At 50.2% G+C, this 21125-nt stretch overlaps 1 protein-coding gene across 1 annotated transcript in view; it reads left to right on the top strand.

Annotated features, from left to right (window-relative positions):
• Window positions 1-19169, top strand: part of SPATC1 (spermatogenesis and centriole associated 1) — a 23266-nt gene extending 4097 nt beyond the window's left edge. The window contains exons 2-5 of the mRNA XM_003802365.1: window positions 9037-9651; window positions 9741-10253; window positions 10394-10533; window positions 18840-19169. Of these exons, the coding sequence (XP_003802413.1) occupies window positions 9037-9651; window positions 9741-10253; window positions 10394-10533; window positions 18840-19169 (1598 nt within the window). The remainder of the gene's footprint in view (window positions 1-9036; window positions 9652-9740; window positions 10254-10393; window positions 10534-18839) is intronic.
• Window positions 19170-21125: the final 1956 nt, after the last annotated feature.

The raw sequence follows: 21125 nt of genomic DNA, 5'->3' as shown, positions 1-21125 counted from the left end.
ACCAAAAAATGGCCAGGCATTGTGCTAGGCGCCTGTGGTCCCAGCTACTTGGGAGGCTGAGGCAGGAGACTCACTTGAGCCCAGAAGTTGGAGGTTGCTGTGAGCTGTGATGCCATGGCACTCTACCCAGGGGGACAGCTTGAGGCACTGTCTCAAAAAAAAAAAATAGAAGTTATAAATTTTGATGAAGTCCAACTTATTTGTTGTTTCTCTTGCCACTCAAGCTTTAGTGTTGTACAAGTATGTGAGAATCCATTGCCAAATTCAAGGTCATACAGATTCACATCTATGTTTTTCTCTAAGAGTTTTATATGTGTAGCTGTTACATTTTGGTTCAACTTTTGTATATGGTGTGAGACAGAGGTCTGACTACATTCTTTTGGACGTAGATATCTAGTTGTCCCAGAACCATTGGTTGAAAGGATTATTTTTCTTCATTTAATTGTCATGGCACCATTGCCAAAAATCAGTTGACCATGGACCCATGGATTTATTTCTGGACTCCTAATCCTATTCCATTGATCTATATGTCTGTCCTTATGCCAGTGCCACTCAGATTACTGTAGCTTTGTATAAATTTTGAAATCCAGAAGTGAGTCCTCCAATTTTCTTCTTTTTCAGTTGTGCTTTGGCCATTCGGGTTTTGGGGTCAGCTTGTCAATTTCTACAAAGAAGCCATCTGGGATTCTGATAGAGATTACACTGAACCTATACGTCAATTTGGGAAGTATTGCTATCTTTACAATAGTCTTCCAATCTGTAAAGATGAATTGTTTTCTCATTTATTTATATCTTTAATTTCTTTCACAATGTTTGTGGTTTACAGAATATGAGTTTCATGTTTCTTTTGTCAAATTTATTCCTAAATGCCTGATTCTTTCTGATGCTTTTTTTTTTTTTTGTAGAGACAGAATCTCACTTTATCACCCTCATTAGAGTGCCGTGGCATCACACAGCTCACAGCAACCTCCAACTGCTGGGCTTAGGCAATTCTCTTGCCGCAGCCTCCCAAGTAGCTGAGACCACAGACGCCTGCCACAATACCCAGCTATGTTTTTGTTTGTACCCACCACCCTTGGTATATGGGGCCGGCACCCCACCCACTGAGCCACAGGAACCACCTTCTTTCTGATGCTATTATAAATTGTTTTCTCAATTTCATGTTTAGATAGTTTATTGCAAGTATATAGAAATATAATCAATTTTTGTGGACCCTGATGGACTTGGCACTCTTTTCATTCTGAGGGCAACATGACTCTTTCTGACAGTAAAATGGTATCTGACTGAATTTTAAATATCTCATATGGCTGTCTCAGCAGTCAGTTTATGAGGTCGCTCTGTGAACACTTCCTTCTGTGCTCAGATTAACCTGTTTGTGTTTGGGGGCACAACTCAAGTCACATAGACTTCAATTTCCATCCTGACCATGTTTTTTAGTATCGAGTTTCATCTCTGCTCAGACACACATTCATTTTATTCATATTTATTGAACACTTTCTGTGGCCTAAGTACTCACCATTCTAGATACTATGAAAGCAGTAGTAAACAAGCCCTTGCCTTCGTGGAGCTTTTATTCTAGTGGAGGAAGATAAGACAATAAGTCAAACTAGAGTATCTTAGAGAGCAATAGCACTGAGGGGGAAAACATCCAGGGGAAGGGGAAAGAGCAGCTGAGGAGCAGGAAGCTGGTGACTTTAGATGGAAGGTCTTACTGGGAGGTCACAGTTGAAGGTATAGGTGGAAGTGTGGAGCCAACCACACACACTGGAATAGTGTTCTGGGAGAGGGAACAGCCAACACAGGGCAGAGGCAAGAGTCTGCCTGAAGCATCTGGGGACCAACAAGGAAGCCCAAGGTGCTGAAGCAGAGGGAATATGGAGGAGACAATAGGAAATGGGATAAGGTCAGACAGGCCATGGGCCAGAGCATGAGCAGCCTTGAATGACCTGGCACTCAGAAAGAGATAGTGGGCTGGTGGGGATCTTGACCAAGGACTTTGCTTGAGGGGCATGACCAGCATCAGGAGACCAGTTAGAAGGCTCCTTGTGTAATCCAGGCAGTGTAGCTGTGGTATGGACAATGGAGCAGTGTTGGTCCACATGCTTAGAAGGTGCTACAGACAGACTGCTGCAAGGTGTGAATGAGGAAGAAAGATGGAGGCTGATTCCTCCATCCTGAGCCTGATAGGGACAGGGGAGTGTGCCAGGGCTGCAGAGGGGTGGGGGAGCACTAAGTTGTAGCCCCCTCAAGACCTGTGGAAGAAGTAGGTCAGGTTGTTGGGGTGTGAGTCAGGGTCCAGGAGAGATTCTCACCCCATGTAGGGAGCGAGGGTACTTAGGCTGCATCAGCTTACCAAGGAAAAGCAGAATCAAGGGAAAGCCTAGGCCACCCCCAGGAAGGGAGGTGAGGTGGCACCAGCAGCGCCTAGAGGAAGCCAGGTGACCAGAGACTACAGGTGTGTTCCTGGCACTACACTCAGCTAATTATTGTATCTTTTGTAGAGACAGGGTCTTAGGCTGGTTTTGAAGTCCTGGTCTCAAGCAATCCTCCTGCTTTGGCCTCCCAAAGTGTTGGGATTACAGTGTGAAACACAGTGTTATTATTATTATGTTATTATTGTCACAAGTTATATCTTTACACATTATCTGTCCATTAACATAGATTTATAATCATTGTTTTATACATTTGTCTTTAAATCACATTGGAGGGTGGCACCTGTGGCTCAGGGGGTAGGGTGCCCGCCCCATACACCAAGGTTGGTGGGTTCAACCCTGGCCCCAGCCAAACTGCAGCAAAAAACAGCCGGGCATTATGGCAGGTGCCTGTGGTCCCAGCTACTTGGGAGGCTGAGGCAAGAGAATTGCCTATCACCTAAGCCCAGTTGTTGCTATAAGGGTCTCACAGGAAAACAATGTCACGGAGAATAAGCACACTTATTGAAATTGTGTTTTAAATAAAGGTGACCATCTGCTCACTCAGGCAAAATGGCGAGCTTCTTTATTTGCAGTTGGTTTATATAGGGAATTTTGTACATACAGCAATGAGCTCATTGATCCAATTAAACATCATGTGACATCTGATAATCCACTCAACATGCACCTTTTAACATAACCCTTTCAACATAACCCCTTCTTAATGGAGAGCATGTTGTTAGCTATTACTTCTCTGTTCTTATCTGACAATGCCTGAGGCTAGGGAGGAACAAGGTAGATTGAATACCTGCACTTGGCTGATCTTGCCATTTGGAGGCTGTTACTTCAGATCTTTAAGCAAGGCATAAAGAAACTTCTTGGGCATATAGGAATTTGTGTGCAAACCTCTGTTTCCATGTAGGCCTTAAGTCAGGGGGATTTTGCTGGAGCCTTTTATAAGGAATTCTCAGGCTGGACTTCTCAAGAGCCTTTCATGAGCCTAAGTTTCATCTGTGCCATTAGATACCTGTATGCATTGGGTAAATTCCTCTTCTCTTGAGGTCCCTGAGCACATTTCCATTCCTGGATCCATTAGCAAGTGACCTTCGTCACTTACCACAGCTCAGGAAAGGTTACTGATGGGTATCTGGCCAGTTTTCCAAGGGGCTTTTTCATTGGCCTTATAAAGTCAGCCTTAATCCTTTAACAGTCTGGAAATGCTATTCCAGCCAAAGCCTTGGTCATTTTAGGCTCACAACCAACCTGGCCACATGGGATTCTGCCTCAGTTTCTTACAAGTATGCCTGCACAAAGTCTTGTCATTGCTCTCTCTCAAACAGCTTTTTTAGCCAGAGGCATATAGGCGTTTTGCCTATAGCCCAGGAGTTGGAGGTTGCTGTGAGCTGTGTGACACTATGGCACTCTACCGAAGGTGATAAAGTGAGACAGAGTCTCACAAAAAAATTTTTAAAACAATCACATTGGAAAAATGAGAGTTATAAACCAAAACTACAATAGGACTGGCTTTTCACTTGTGTGTGTAGTTACCTTTACTAGTGTTTCTTATTTTTTCATATGGCTTCTAGTTACTATCCAGTTTTCTTCCATTTCAGCCTGAAGGACACGCTTTAGCATTTCTTGGTGGAATAAATTTCCTCAGATTTCTCCTTCATATTTGAGGGATATATAATTCTTGTGGGATATATTCTTATCTGATGGTTTTGGGGAATATGTAATACCTGGGGAGGTGGTCCTGGAGGGTCTCTGCTCTACCCAAAACAGCTGAGGTTGAGTTCATGTTGGTGCGGTGTAGCCAAGACACTTGGACTTGAAAACCCCATACTTTTCTAGCATCTGATCCTTACTTCTCTTGATTTGAACTCCTATCCTGAGTAAACCACAAAGGCCCAGAGTCAGCCTTGGGAAGCAGCCAGGGGAGACAGATGGGCACCTGGGAAAGGGCATGTCATCCATGGAGTGCTGGAGGATGGGGAGCCCAAAGTGTCACAAAGAGGGTTGGGGACTCCATGAGCCTCCCATGACACAAAGGCTGGAAAAAGAAGCCAAACTCCACTCCTTCCACATGGGTTTCTGTCTGGGGCATCCTTCAGCACCATCACGCTCCCCTCAGGAGCCTGGCTTTGTTTTCTGGGTGTGAGCAGGGCTAAGACTCCTCTGCTGGTCTCAGAATGAATCAGATAGAAATGCGATTTTTTTTTTAAACAAAGTTTCACTATGTCCCCCCCCCCCAGTAGAGTGCTGTGGCGTCACAACTCACAGCAACCTCAAACTCTTGGGCTTAAGCGATTCTCTTGCCTCAGCCTCCCAAGTAGCTGGGACTACAGGTCTCCACCACAACGCCCAGCTATTTTTTTTCTTGCAGTTGTCGTTGTTTGGCAGGCCCGAGCTGGATTTAAACCAGCCAGCTCTGGTGTAGGTGGCTGGCGCCCTAGCCACTGAGCTACAGGTGCCAAGCCAGAAATGCATTTTTTAAAAACGTTTTTCTCTTCTTAAGTTTGTTTTTTAAAATACATACTCACAGGCCACAAGCACAATGGTTCATATCTGTTATGCCAGCATTTTGGGAGGCTGAGGCAAGAAGATCACTTGAGACCAGGAGTTTGAGACCAGCCTGGACAACATAGCAAGACCCATCCATCTCTTTAAAAAATAGCCAGGAGTTGTGGCGGCTTCCTGTAGTCCCAGCTACTCAGGAGGATGCTTGAGCCCAGGAGGTCAAGGCTGTAGTGAGCTATGATGGTGCCACTGCACTCCAGCCTGTGCAACAGAGAAAGACCTGTCTCAAAAAAATAAAAAAATGGGTAATTGGTGGGACCACACCTACAGTGCATCTTACAAGGGTACATGTGAGACTTACTAAATGTAGAATATAAATGTCTTAACACAATAGCTAAGAAAATGCCATGAAGGCTATGTTAACCATTTTGATGAAAATATTTCAAATTGTATATAAAACCAACACATCGTACCCCATGAGTGCACTGATATACACAGTGACAATTTTTTTTTTTTTTTTTTGAGACAGAGCCTCAAGCTGTCCCCCTGGGTAGAGTGCCGTGGCATTACACCTCACAGCAACCTCCAACTCCTGGGCTCAAGCGAGTCTCCTGCCTCCGCCTCCCAACTAGCTGGGACCACAGGTGCCCGCCACAACTCCCGGCCATTTTTTTTTTTTGGTTGCAGCCGTCATTGTTGTTTGGTGGGTCCGGGCTGGGGATTCGAACCCGCCACCTTAGGTGTACGTGGCTGGCGCCTTAGCCGGTTGAGCTATAGGCACCGAGCCACACAGTGACAATTTAATAAAAAAAATGCATACTCAGATGGTGAAAATTTTGGAAAGTATATAGAAATAATGAAGAAAAATCAACTATATTCACATACAACCCTTCCCTGACACAGCATCACCAGATACACAAGGAAAATTTATTCACTCATTTTTCATACAGAATGGAGACTATAAATCTCAGTTTTTAATTTATATTTCCATACTTAATATTATTACATTAATGCTTGATATAGACATTTTCCCTGTGCTTTCATATTTTCTTTGCAAACAGAACTTTAAATGACTTCACATTGAGCTGCACTTGAACATTTCATAGTTTGCTGGATGATTTGGGGTGGTCGGTTGTGCCAGCTCTTACAAACAAGGAAGGGTCTTTCTAGGAGTGGCATCTGTCCCTTTCCCTCCACAAGCTCTGAGGCCTAGACACCCTCTCCTACCCCAGGCCCTCCTATCCTCCCCACCCCACCCGCTCTGTCCTGGTGCTTCTGTCCCTGATCTGAACTCAGCCTTCCCTAGAGCCCACATTCCTGCTGCTGATGCCCCTCAGCACTCACCCAAATACAGTAACTGCTGCCCACCTTCTTCCTGGGCTGCTCTCATCCCACCAAGAACAGCACCCAGTTCCCCACAGCCCAGCCACCCTGCTGTGCACAAAGTCTCACTGGAGATGAGACTGAGTCTGTAATCACATCACCGCAACCTGAGCCCTGTTCCTTCTGTCTGGGATCTGGGCACAGCTCCCACTTGAGCATCTCCTGGGAGTCCCTGTGAGGGTTTTCTATATATTTTATGTGAATCTCACCCTTCATGGTTATAGAGTTACCCTCTTGGTCCTGTTTGATGGTTTTGCCTGGAATACAACTTGGTCCAAGTGCAAACTGGGCCATTTCCTTCTGGGGAGGTAGTCCAGCTCTTCTTTCCCTCTCAGCCTCAACGAGCTTGTCACTCCACTATTTTCTTCCTAGAGAAGTCACCAAGAGAAAACCTTCACTGTCTTCTTGTCTTGCCTGGCTGCTCCAGCCAACAGGACCAAGGTGCTCCCTCAGCTGCCCTGGCCATGCAGGACAGTGAGCAGTGACTATCCTCCTGCCATCCTGAAGATCCCAACCAAGTGGTCCTTTCCCATATAACCCAGACCATGGGCTCCCCAGAGAAAACAGGAGGAGAGGACAGACACCCACATGCCAATCTGTCCTCCATGACACCTGTCCCTCCCTCTGTCCTACAGGGCTCCTCCCTTTTAGGCCTTCTTTTCCATGGACTACTTCCCTCTGACCCACAAGCCCTGGCATCACTTAGATTCTAAAAGAAAACAAGAAATAATAAAAGAAAGAAAAGTTGGTTAGATTATGTAATCTAATGGCTTATTTATTTGGAAAACAAAACAAAATTAGAGCTTAAAAGTAAGTTAAGGCTCAGCGCCTATAGCTCAACCGGCTAAGGCGCCAGCCACGTACACCTAAGGTGGCGGGTTCGAATCCCCAGCCCGGACCCGCCAAACAACAATGATGGCAGCAACCAAAAAATAGCCGGGCGTTGTGGTGGGCGCCTGTGGTCCCAGCTAGTTGGGAGGCGGAGGCAGGAGACTCGCTTGAGCCCAGGAGTTGGAGGTTGCTGTGAGCTGTAATGCCACGGCACTCTGCCCAGGGGGACAGCTTGAGGCTCTGTCTCAAAAAAAAAAAAAAGTCAGTTAAAGTGGCAAAACATCTTGCCACACACTGTATGGCGTTGGCATTGGAGAGACTGAAGAAACAAGCCCAGGCATCCTAAAGAAGGGAGATGTGGCCATGTGCATGAGAGCCTCAAATATGTCCATTTCCAAGGAAAAGAATCAAGATTTAGGTAATAGAGTTATTTGTCATTGGGAACATTGGAATCAAGCGAATGCCCAACAATTGGAATAGGCTTCGTAAATAGCGGCTTGTCCAGAGATGGAGATCTCTGCAGCCACAGCAAATGCCGTTTTCAAAAAATGAAGATGCTGGATGCAGCTGCAGCAGGGTCCAAGAAGAAAAGGCAAAGCACCAGAGGACATGGAGTCTATGGGGCCACCACCAGTTGGGGACAGCCTGTGAATAAAGAATGAATTTTACATTTTAAATGGTTGAAAGAAAATCAAAAGAATACCATTTTGTGACACATGAAAAGTACATGAAATTCAAAATTTATCAAAACTTAACATCCATAAATGAAGTTTTATTGTCACACACCCTCCTTCACTTACTTCCAGATTGTCTGTGTCTGCTGTCTTGCCACAACCACGTATATCCTGCAAAACTGGAAGTATTTGCCATCTGACCCTTCACAGAGAATGTTCACCAGCTCCTGATCTACACAAATGTGGAGAAAGTCTCCACAACAGGGAGTCTCCAGGAAACAGGGAGTTTTTCAACAGTGACTAGCCACAGGACAATTGAACTATCAGTAGTTTCCATCTTTTTTACTTTTCTATATTTCCATCCTTTTTCTATAATAACCATGTCCTGCTTTTACAACAACAACAAAGGAGAAAGTTTTCGAGCAAATCGTATACTCACAAAAACTGTCCCTGCTCACCCCCACCAGCAGCTGTTCCTCCAAGGGGCTTCTCTCCAAATGTGGGCACTGAAGGAGGGAACACTCCTCCAGGCCCCAGGTGGGGGTTCAGGACCATAAAGTACTTGAGTCAGGACCTCTCAGTGTGGGTGTGGGTCTGAACTGCCCTCTTGTGCTTCCCACTCAGGTGGCCACACGGAGCACTGCAGGACAGGGGCCATGCACAGGTGTTGGGCCGCAAAGGGCTCTGACTCCTATGGCCCTGACCCCTTGAGAGGTCCCCACCCAGTGGGGCTTATCTCTCCTACAAGGACAGTGGTCAGGAGGCCAGGGTCCACTCTCCCCACCAGAGAACAGAGGGGACAACTTGGTGACCTGGACGTCCAGCCGCTGTGAGACCCTCCTCTCCTGTTGGGAGTGAACAGGGGAGGTAGCAAAATGTGGCTCAAGGGTAGGTGGTCAGAGAAGGAAGCCTGAAAGGACTGACCAGAGAGTCAGGGCCAAAGGCCATGGGGGAAGCTGAGCGGTGGGAAGGCAGCCCCAAATCTAGAGTCTTCTGGGCTGGCCAGAGAGCTCCTCTTGCTGCCCCACAGAATGCCTTTAGAGCAGAGAGGTCATCACACCAGCCACCGTAAGAAGTGAGGCTCAGAGAGATCAGATGAGACCAGTCGCCAGACAGAGGCAGGCAGGCCCCTTGGCCACAGGTCTAGGAGAACCTGTGACTGCCTCCCACACCCCTGGAGGGGTTAGCTGGGATCTCAGTGCTTTCTCTGTGTTCCCCAGGTGTCTTCCTGTCCCCATCCCCAGCAACAGCAAATGAACCAGGCCTGGAAGAAGTGGGGATCGTGGCCTTGGCTCCCCTGGCCGACATGCTGGGCCCACAGCCCAGCTCCACAGCAGGCACCATCATGAGCCCCCTTGTGGGCCCTCTCAACACACTGCTGTCCAGTCCAGGGCCACAGAGCGGCCCCCTCACCAGCCTCCTGGCCAGCCCCCTGGGGGTGACCCCTGGAGGCACTCTGGCCAGTTCTATGGGCCTGCCCTCCACTGGGCCCCTGAGCAGCTCCCTGGCAGTGACCCCTGGCAACACCCTGGGCAGCTCTCTGGGCCTGCCGTCCACTGGGCCCCTGACCCCCAGCAGTGCCCTGGGAGGCTCTGTGGCTGTGTCTCAGAGCAGCCCCCTGATGGCCTCCATGGCAGGTCCAGTGGCTGTCTCTATGAGCAGCCCCCTGCTCAGCTCCTCAGCTGCCCCTCTAGGCATCCCTCAAAACCTTCTGGCCAACCCCTTGAACAACATGGTGCTGCCGGAGGCCCCAAGGGTGCGGCTAGCAGAGGCATCCCGTGGGTGCCCCTCAGGGCCCCACTTGACCTGCCCAGTGCCTGCTGCCGCCTCCAAAGGTAAAGGATGCGGGGTGGAAACAGAGTATGGGGGGCCCTCCTTCTTCGCTCTAATCCCTCTCTCATCTCTGCCCCTCCTGCATCACCAGTCCCACTTTCCACTGAGACACCGCGGCTGGCCCAGGACCCGGACCCCTTCGGCATGGCGTTTGTGGGCGCACCCCTCCAGACCTCCACTCCTGTGGGCACTACGTGCCCTATTGGCCCTGCTACCTACTGTTGCACCACTGCGGATGCCCAGGTCCAGCTCAATAGCCCCAAGGGACAAATGGTCCCTGCCTCTGTCCCCACATCCCCCAGTGCTTCCCCCACTGTCACTGTGCTTGCCTCGGCCCCCAACCTCGCCCCTCAAGCCTCCACCAACTGTCCCCCCTCAAGAAACCCCCACACAGTCCGGTCACAGCACTCTGTCGCCCGGACCCCACCTCCCCACCATTCTCCTTCACGGGGGCCCTGCTCCCCGCCTCGCACCACATCTTCCCCGGCTTCTGCCAGTGAAGCCCAGAGTCCACGTGCCACAGAACAACCTCGGAAAAGCGTTATGGAGATGGATCGGAAGTTGGCCCAACGCAAGATCAGCAAGTTCCCTGACAGCTCCCGAGGTTAGTGACTCACAGGGGCTCAGCAGGAATCTAGGGATGCCCCAGGTCCTCTATCCTGCCGGCCTGCTTGGGTTACTGGCACGGCCCCTGCGATCCCCTCCACCAGTGGGTGAGTTGATGAGACCCTCTGTTGTCCCCAGATTCAAAGCAAGTGGCCTGGGAGAGGCTGGTGGGGGAGATTGCCTTCCAGCTGGACCGCAGGATCCTGTCCAGCATCTTCCCAGAGCGCGTGCGTCTCTACGGCTTCACCGTCTCCAACATTCCGGAGAAGATCATTCAGGTGTGTGGCTATCTTTCTCCACACAGTGCCAGAGGGGCCTGCAGGGATGGGAACAGCTGGCCATGAGGGACCCTTGGGGGACTCTGGACTCCTGGCAGGTCAAATGTGCTGGAATCCAAGGGGACCCTGGGGTGGAGGAAGCACAGTGCTCAGTCCATGCAGCCAACTGGTGCCCAGGACATCTGGCAGCAAGTGCTCTCAGAGACAGCCCCAAGGCACAGCCTCCGCAGAGTGCAGCCAGGCAGCTCTCCCCATGGGCCACCAGGTTGGCCTCTTATGATGGCTTCCAGGCTCTGACCTGGCAGCCTGCAGAGTGCCATGGTCCTTCCCAGACTGGCACTCTCCCTTGCACTGTAGGCCTTCTCCAGGGTCACTGGAGGGGCCTTTGAGCAGCTGTGGGCCTGATTAATGGGGACCCCACACCTGGGGCTCATTCCCACGTATTCCCAGGATGCCATCCACTTGGCCTTCTCCAGGAAGGACATTGAGGACATTTTTGCAAATGTTTTGAAACGTGTGTCTCTGTGCCACTATGGGGTAGGCTGTAGAAGATAGGAGGAGGCAGCTAGTGGGCAGTCACTGGTCTGCAGTGAACGCCAGACCCTCTCCTCCCTGGCCACCATGAGGCAGGACCACTGTGTCCGCTTACTTGTTCACTACTTGGGTCTATCTCATTTTCTTTGTTATAAATATACATGTTTGGTAGGTGAGGGGGCAGCAAAGTCAGAGAGAAGGTGCTGTCCACAGCTGCTACAGGCTTGGAAGCTGAATGGTACACACACAGAGACACACACATTATGCCCAGCAGGGCAAGCTGGGCAGCACTCTGGGCCCTGTAATGCTTGTTTGGTGGGCAAGAGCCTGTAGGCCTGGTCCAGGCTGGAGGGTCCCAGATGCTGGGTCCCAGGCAGCAGCGTGGCACCTGGGCCCAGCTCATATCATTCAGGGCTTTGCGGGTAAACTCAGACATACAAAGGCTGCTCTGTGCACTTCTGAGTTTACTGCCACATGCTATATCACAGTTGTGTCTGTCCCACCTGCTTCTGCATCAGTGGTTGCACAGGCTCCTGGGAGTTGATGTTCAGGTTTTCTGCCCAGTCTGAATCCAGTAGGTGGGGCAGTGCAGTAGGTGTAGCTGTGGGGATAAGCCACTTGCAGAACTGCCAATCTCCTCAGTGAGGTCCAGGCGCAGCCGTGGCACTCACCCTGCAATCCTCCATGAGAGCCTCTTCATGAGCTGCTAATAGGATTCCTTGAAAGGGTTTTTCACTGGGGCCCTGGGGTCTGAGGAGCCAGTGACGATATCATCATAGGCATCATGGTTCTGTTTCAGGATCCCCAAATTTTTGCCCACATCTAGGGCTGTTTGACCTAGAGTAGTCCTGGCTATGCCCAGCAGAGACTCCTTAGAGACCTGCCTGAGTCCTCATCAGGCTCCCACTAGACTGCGGCCCCAATGGCGGGTGCTTCACATGCAGGATTCCTGGTCACAGACCCTCAGGATCAACATCTTTGTAGGCCAAGGTAGCTGCAGAGAGGCAGGTTGGCGATCACCTCCGTATAGGAGGACACAGTGTCAGCACTGGCTGACACTACCCAGCACTGGCCCTTGTGGTAGGTCTAATTGTGGAAGACCAGGATGTTCTGGTACTATGAGCACTGGTAGGGTAGCAGCTGCTCCACCTGTAGCTACCAGGCCTGGCCTGGCTGCAGGCTGCATGTCTGGTCTTCCAAAAGCCGCTCTCTGACAGCCTTGGAGGTGGCAGGCCTGGCTGGGCTGGGCTCCATGGCTGACAGGCAGGTGGTGTAGGACCACACCATTCAGGCTTCTCTTGGGAAAACAGCCCTGCTATGTTCCCCGCCAGATTTTTTGTCTCAGGCCATCTTTATGTGTGTATTGTAGACTGACCTGTGTGGAGTCTGGGCAGGAACAACTTGGGGTTAAATGAGTTGATTTGGGGTCCAGGTTTGAGTTTGCCTTCTCCTTTGGTTAAGTTTTTAATGTGGTCAGATCTATCGACTTTTTTCTTTATTGTTTGTACTTTTCATATCTTGTTTAAGAACTCGTTCTCTTGGCTCAGCGCCTGTGGCTCAAGTGGCTAAGGCTCCAGCCACATACACCTAAGGTGGCGGGTTCAAATCCAGCCTGGGCCCGCCAAACAACAATGATGGCTGCAACCAAAAAAATAGCCAGGCATTGTGGTGGGTGCCTGTGGTCCCAGCTACTTGGGTGTCGGAGGCAGGAGACTCACTTGAACCCAGGAGTTGGAGGTTGCTGTAAGCTGTGATGCCACAGGACTCTACCCAGGGGGACAGCTTGAGGCTCTGTCTCAAGGAAAAAAAAAAAATCTTAAAAAAAAAAAAAAAGAACTCGTTCTCTTTCATAAAGTCCAGAAAGTATTTTATATTTTCTGTATTCTAAATTATTCTATATATTTTTTCTAAGGGTAAATAAGGTTTATTTTTTCACATGGGTCTTTGACTTTCCCATAGTTACCACTTTGGCTGGTCCTTCTCCTGAGTATGGAAAGCCCCTTGCCTAGCACCAGAGGCCCCAATACACAGAGGACCTGCAGGATTAGGGTGATCTGGGGGCAGCACATGCAGACCCTCAGCTCATAGAAGCCTGAGGGACAAGAGGCCAAGTGGGTGCAGACCAGGAGACAGAGAAGGCTGTGTGGACTGGGTACTGATGCAGCCAATATCTTCCTTTGAGGGTCACAGCCTGGCCATGGAAACCCCATGGGGAGGACAGGAGTCCACTAGTGTGCCAAGGAACCAGCCTCCCAGGTCTCAGAGCCTCACTCATGGCAACCTCAAACTCCTGATCTCAGTGATCTTCCTGCCTTGGCCTCCCAGAGTACTAGGATTATAGGCATAAGCCACCATCTCTGGCCTGAACACTTGTTCTCACTCCTTTTATCTTACTAAATACTCATATCTTCATGGACAAAATTATCTATAGATTCAGTTTGACCCATCGAAACTTTAGCCCAGGATTAACTTGTACTCTTTAAGCAAAGAAGCTCTATTGGGTATTAAACCTGTCTTTGAAGAGTATAAGGCAAAGTCTCTTTATCTCATATACCAGCCTTGTTAGCAACCCAGTCCTGCCAGTAAAGGACCCAATGGTTGGTACAGCTTTGTTTAAGGAACTTCTGCAACAAACAACAATGCTGTACTCCATCAGGGCATACCAGGCCTCTCTTTGCTAACCCTGAGTCTAGCTGGCAGCACATTCTCCATGGTCACTGCTCTATGCACTGTGTCCTTCAGTATCCTCGTCAACCAAACCAGCCAATACCTTTCTCCTTCTCTTGGGAAGGCCAACACTGTACCTGGGCCATCAGGCTTAGGATTTGCTGAAAGCTCCTCAAAGACCAACGGAAAGGACATTTATTCCCTCAGTGATTATTATTTTCTGAAATTATGCAGCTTAAATAGTTTACTTGGGGGTTTACTAGTTGTAACATTGTTAAGGTTTAATAAGTGTGTAAGTGTGTGCTGTCTTTACCGGCAGGCTGCCTGTCAGGGAGAGGAGAGCAGTGGATCACCCGCATGCTGCAGTAGCTAATCACTGTGAGGCTGATGCCACAGCACCCTGGCCTGGGCCACAGAGTGAGACTCTGTCTCAAAAAAAAGATCCAGTGTTAAGTTCACAATAGGATAACTATAGTCAACAGTAATTTATAGGCAGTCCCCAAGTTACAAGCATCCTACTAATGTAGGACTTGCACTTACAAATAGAGGCTATTTCAGGTAATAGGTAAAGGTACCTGTTCCAACTTACATACAAATTCCACTTAACAACAGATGTGCAGAACCTATCTTCATGACCAGGGACTGCCTATATTTTGAAATAACTAAAAGAGTGGAATGGGGATGTTTTCTTATGAAGAAATGGTAAATGCTTGAAGTGATAGATATCCCAGTTACCCTGATTTGATCATTATACATACTTGTATGAAATATCATAAGTACCTCATACATATGTACAACTATCACATATCCATACAAATTAAAAATAATAACATAAAGAGATAGCATTTCACCCTGTAGAGGGAAGTGAACTAAGCATTTTTAATCTGAACAAGCAACAAGAGAGTAAACAAGGGAGTTAGGAGAGTCAAAGGGCTCTGGAGTCAGCCGGTTTGACCTGGTTTACCAAAGTCCAAAATTATTTCCCGCTTTTGGGAGAAAGAAACTCCTAAATGACATTTTTCTAAAATATCTCAGCCAAGAAGCTAGGTAGAGCAGAGTTATTAAGCAAAGAGCAGTGGGTGTCCAGTCAAGGTCCCAGGAGGGAAGGGATAAGTAAGGACAGAAGGACCCCACTACTGACCCTCAGGGTTACTCCAAGGCAGACAGGAGGTCAGTGGGGCTAAGTGGTGAGAGTGTGGATCCAGCATCAATGAGGACAGTTAGGACCTCATTCCCAATTAGAAAGGGGGTTTTACCCAAGGTGATTGAAGGGATGAATGAGGAAGTGGCCCTGTAATCCCCCAAAGCCCCATCTCTGGGGATGTGTACCTAGAGGTTTTGAGGGAGAGGCTGTTGGGCCTTATTTAATGCATTATAATCTATCTTACAGATTGTCCAGGCTTTTTGCAATAATGACAGAAGCCAGGAGGATTTTGTTTGGGAGCCCCCATCTTTCAGAGCTGGAGATTAAGGATCTAAGTAGTTTTCTTTTTATCATTACCCACCAGAGTACAGGCTAACTGGCAAATTTACTAGCTCAAGAGTAGACATAGTTCCCCTTTCCACACAGGTTCTTTTAACTAGTTGAGAAAGTTCTCAAGAGAGGACACTTACAAATAAAGTTCAAGTAGAATGGGCATCCACTGGAAGTCGAGATTTTCCTTAAAGACAAGCTGGAGTTGGCTATGGTGATTATGAAGTGGCTCGTTAGGTTCATGGGTGGAAGCTTGGATCCAGTTCCAACCTAGCCTTAGGAAGACTGTGGCAATAACCTTGTGAAGGCATCTAGCTAAATTAAGGGGCTATTTCCAGGATTAGATACTTGGTTTTCTAAGTGTCAGACAGAGTGACACCACTCAGGTTTTGCTGTCCAGTTGGACCTGGCCTTCACTGACCAGTGTGTGAACCCCCTGATATAGCCCAGAGAAGTCAGACTGTGAGACAGGGCATCTCAGACCCAGAGAGGCTGGGTCACCATGTTGAACTCATGAGCCAGTCAGTCAGGGTCTTCAGTGACTTGGAAATTCTTAGCAATGGCTTAGAGTTCAACCATAGTCGGGTCGCACCTGTGGCTCAAGGAGTAGGGTGCCGGCCCCATATACCAGAGGTAGTGAGTTCAAAACCTAGCCCTGGCCAAAAAAAAAAAAAAAAAAAGAGTTCAACCATAGTCCAAGGAACATGGGAGACTCAGGGTTTATCTGTGTCATCACTGGGTTTTATTTAGAGGGCAGGTTCCAGGTAAGAGTGTTGCCAAGAAGTCTGGAAAGGGTGAGGAGAAGAAGTCCTCTGTACCTCTTTTTACTGTGCATTTGTTTCAGCCACCTCTGAGATGGTATTTGCAGGGAGGCAGTTGTTGAATCCCAGGTGTGCTTGGAACCCTTGGGGTTCTAACTGAAATACATGTTTCTTTCAGGCTGTAGCCACAGTCTTCTAGTTTAGTCCTAAGAAAACAGTCTTGAGGAGTTTGAATGATCCCCATCATGGCCACTTAACTCACCAAAATATTTAACTACGATGTGTAAAGGTTGTATAAAAAAGCTCCCACATAAAGTCAGAGAACTCAACCAAAGGGAGAGAGTTCAGATCCAAGAGAGGATTTACCATCTGGTGACAGTGACTTGTGGAGGTGGGGAGCATGTGGGCTCCTGCCGGTACCATCACACATTTCCAGGGGTTGCCAATCTGGAAAAGGCTTGTATTCTTTGGGTCTCACTTCTAACATCAGATTATGTCAACCTAACAAGAAACTCAAAGAGACAAGCTCTCCAGAACACATGAGTTTATTTGGGAATAGCAGAGGACAGCTATCTAGAATATGCGTGCTCTGATGGACCACAGGCATATCCAGGGGTGTCAGGACCAAGGGGTATCTCTTAAAGAGAAGTCTAGGAGAGCTGCTTTGAAACAAAGTCCATGGGGCACAGAAGCTCAGTGCAAGGCCTTGTTTGTTGGCAGAGACAGCCTCTGCGAGGCGAGCATCCTTGAGCACACAGGAAACTTGCAGTCTGGAGGAGGCTCTTGCGATAAGTCTTATTTCAGGCCCATGTCCGTGACAGCTTGCTCACAGCCTTCCCAACAGCCTGTGGTTGGTTTGACATAAGGACTCCTTTCTCATACTGGCAACTTTCACAGGGGCTTCAAGCTGTCTTTTGTTGATTTCTAACCCACTTGTCCTGGGTTCTGAGAACACTGGTCCTATGATACATGTTGCCACTGCCTTACAGAGCAGGTAGTGGTGTCCTGGGTGCTCCAGGGTGGAAAGGGGGCAGTGAGCACATGTTCTTGTCTGGGAGGAATGCATGTATGTTGTCACACCTTTTTCTCCTGCATGTCCCATCTAGCACCAAGTCCTCCTGAGTCCCCCTCTCAATGTTCTTCCCATCCACTCACCTCTCTCATCCTCCACTTCTGCCCTGTCTACACACAGTCCCCACTTCCCTGGGGCCAAGTGTACACCAGACAGGCATGGCCCCTGCCCTCAGGCAGCAGTACACACCTACCCTCAAGGGCCAGAGGGTGCCAGTGCTATAAGGCAGGAGCGTTCCAGGGAGCAAAGCTGAGAGACAGCCACACAGCCTTGCAGCCTCCCCACACTCAGATCCTGGCCTCAAACTTCAACATCTAGGACACCCCTTTACTCTCTATTACCTTAGAGGCAGCCAGGGTGATATCTCTCATGCTGGGGTTCTGGGTCTATGACCTAACAAGCACTCAGCGCTCATAGGGTCATTTCCTTTATTCCTCAAAACAGACCCATCAAGTAGTGCCGTGACTTTCTCCATGTGAGCAGGAAAACTGAGGCTCAGATCCCAGGTGGTGACACAAGCAGCTGTCAAACCTGCTTGATATGGTGCCACTGGTATCTCCCTGGCCACCCATGTTGGTTCTCTGTCTGGAACACTTGGGGACACTGGATGTCCCAGGTGCTGCCCAGTAACAAAGACTCTGGGAGCACCTGCCAGAAGTCAAAAAATTACTCAGGCTGAACCCAGTTCTGAGCCTGGTGCTCTCTGTTCATATGACTAGCCTGGCAGTGCAGCCAAGGGAGTCTCCTGGTGAGGTGACAGCTGAGCAGCCTGTCTGCACAGAATGGAGAAAAGTGTGCCTAGCAAGCTGGGAGTCAGCCTGTCAGCATCAGAGCCAGATTGGGCAACATGTAGGAACAATGGGCTCAGCAAGCTGGGAATCAGCATGTCGGCATCAGAGCCAGACTGGGCGACACGTAGGAACAATAGGAGCTGCAGGAAGGGCTCAGGAGGGGAGAACCCACCTGTCCCCACTTTAGACCATGGCTCTGGGGGTCTGTGCAGAGAGGGCTTGGGGCACCTGCAGCAAACAGGCTGTAACATATTTGGTAAGACCCAGGGCAAGATGAAAACGTGAGATCATCGTTCAAAGCATATTAAGAAGTGTGGATGCTGAGCATTGAGCTGAGCTGAGACATCACTGTCTCCTGGGCAGTCAGTGGCAGGGGGATGGAGAGGAGGGGCTACTTTCAGGATGAGATGTACCCACTGCCTGGCTGGCAAGACAGGGGCAATGAGGCAGTGACCAGCCGCTGCTGATCCCCAGGTGCCAGAACAAGGGGGAAGTAAAGATAATCCCGCAGGAATATGCATGGCAAAAAGGCTGGGAATGGAGCCCAGAGTAATGAAAAAGTGGTCTCCAGGAGGTGGAGGAGCAGGGCATGGGGCCAGGAGGAGACCCTTGGTCCAACAACCCTGGGGCTAGAGTAGATGCCCATCTTTACCCACAAGCTCCCAACCATGGTCCTTGGCCTTGGCCCCTGACCACCTCAGTCCAATTCCAAGTCCCTGGTTGTGGATGGAGCAGGCAACCGGGATAGGGTGTGCTATTCTTCCCCTGTGGCTGAGGCCGTACTGGGGAGCTCCAGGGCCTAGTTGTCCTGCCTGAGTTAGGCCTGGGGGACTGCTCTGTTAGCTCTACCCACTGGACGACTCTACCCTGTACCCTCAGGTCCCTTGCGGGACCCCCTCCACATGTATCCCTCCGAGTGTGGTCCTTACAACTTCCCTCAGTGTCATTTGCCCCCATACATGGGGTGTGTGGAAGCAAGAGGGAACTGATGGCCGCTGTCCCTACAGGCGTCCCTGAACCCTAATGACCACAAGCTGGATGAGGAGCTGTGCCAGACACTCACACAGCGCTACGTGAGCATCATGAACAGGCTGCAGAGCCTGGGCTACAACGGCCGGGTGCATCCCGCACTGACCGAGCAGCTGGTGAACGCCTATGGCATCCTCCGAGAGCGGCCAGAACTGGCAGCATCTGAGGGTGGCTCCTACACCGTGGATTTCCTGCAGCGCGTCCTGGTAGAGACTGTGCACCCCAGCATGCTCACTGATGCACTCTTGCTGCTCTCTTGCCTAAACCAGCTGGCCCACGATGATGGCAAGCCCATGTTCATCTGGTGACACTGGGGCCTACCCACTCAGGCTCACTCTGCCCCGCCCCCCCATGCACAGCCATTAAAGCTTCCCATCCAGAGGGTGGGGAACGTATGGTCTTCTGATTTCAAGATCATCCTTTTTTAAGCACCAAAGGAGGCGGAAAAAAAAAACCTTCATCTTTCTCTGTTGCACCCCTTTTAATGAAAGGATTTGTTGGGCAGCGCCTGTAGCTTAGTGGGTAGGGTGCCAGCCCCATATACCTAGGGTGGTGGGTTTGAACCCAGCCCTGGCCAAACTGCAACCAAAAATAGCCGGGGCATTGAGGCAGGTGCCTGTAGTTCCAGCTACTTAGGAGGCTGAGGCAAGAGCATCGCCTAAGCCCAGGATTTGGAGGTTACTGTGAGCTGTGATGCCACAGCACTCTACTGAGGGCGATAAAGTGAGACTCTGTTTCAAAAAAAAAAAAAATGTAAAATTTGGATTCAGTCAAAGAGCCGCTTAAGGACCAAAAAGTTCTTGAGTTTAACACCACAAGTGCCCCGGCCCTGCATGTGTCAGCATTCTTGGGTGTTGCTGCCTCTTCTGGGGTGGCCAACACCCATGCAGTCCTGCCTGGCCTGGAGGTCCACACTCATCCCACCCATCCCAGGGCACTGTCTGATGGAAGGAGTTGGTCTGAAGGCCCCAGGCTCCCTTCTTTTAGCACTGGGAGCAGCACGAAGACAGGAACCTGGAAGGAGTGCAGCAGGCAGGGGAGGGCTGAGGCTCTGTGACTGTGGGGAGTTAGGGGGGTGGCAGAAAGAGGGGACCTGTGTGCAGAGGTGGGAGGAGGCAAGGATATGGGTGTGTAAGTCCCTGCCTCCACACTGGGCAGGGGGTGGGAAGGGGCTATCTTCAGACCTGAGAGGGAGTGCAGCCAGGGAGATGAACACACCCTCACCCAAACCTGTGCCCCAGGGCGCACAGCAGCGAAGCGCAGCCAGAGGGGGCTGAGGGCCAGGACATGGAGGGTGTAGCAAGGGGTGCCAGAACAGGGAGGGCCGCAAGGCGTTGAGTGCGGGTGGTCAGGCGGTCGGGGACTGCATGGTGCACGCGGCTTTTTGGCGGCGGGCTACTCGAGTCGAGGCCTGGTGGCACAGTCTGTGCGCAGGGTGAGTAAGGTGGCAGCCCAGGCAAATGGCAGCTCTCTCCCAAGACATCCAAGGTCCAACATGAGAGGCCCTCTCTACAGGGCTCTGGTGACCTGGTGTTGGGGGCTCAGAGCTGCCACAGGGCCTAGGGCACAAGCAGGATAGGGGAGCAACTGAAGTGGGGTAGGGAGGTTTGCTGGGAAGGGACCTGTAGATGGAGATGTGGACAGGACAAGAAGCAGAGTGGTCCCCAGGGAGGGACTTGAGGGGGAGAGACAGGCAGAGTGGTGAAGTCCACGAGTGGAAAGGAGACCCTGCCTGACAGAAGGCAAGGGGGCCCTACCACGAGTACTTGCAAGCCAAGAGAGCATGGCAGGAGGGACCAAAGGAGCCACAGGGTCTGGGTTCAAACACGAATCTCATCAACCACAGGCAAGGAGTCCAAAAATTGGGGGGCCTCCTGGCAGGATGCCAGGCTTAGCTGCCTCTCTGCTTCTCCTGCTCCCAGGCCTCCTGAGGCCTCCAGGCATCCAGTCCAACAGCCTTTGGGAACGGCAGGGCAGAACTTTTGACCCAGAGGGCAATTTTGGGGCCAGCGTAACCAGGTGGGGCCCAGAAGCCCCTCCACCTCCCTGCCAGGCACGGTGAAAGGCAGCCCTGACCCAATTCTCCAAGGCTAAGAGACACTATCCTCAGCTGACACAGGAATGGATGCCTTAGAATGAGGGAGCTGGCTTCCCTTCTGCTCGCGCCCGCCGGCTCAGCAGCTGCACAGGACAGAACCAACAGTCCCTCCCCCTGAGACCGGAAGCTCCTCGGGGTAGGGTCACAGGGCTGGAGGACTTTGATG

The sequence above is a fragment of the Otolemur garnettii genome, unplaced genomic scaffold, assembly GCF_000181295.1.
Source record: "Otolemur garnettii isolate 467f Iridium unplaced genomic scaffold, OtoGar3 scaffold00245, whole genome shotgun sequence".
Classification (NCBI taxonomy): Eukaryota; Metazoa; Chordata; class Mammalia; order Primates; family Galagidae; genus Otolemur; species Otolemur garnettii.
Note: the sequence above shows the minus strand (reverse complement) of the source record. Positions and strands in the feature narration are given on the sequence as shown.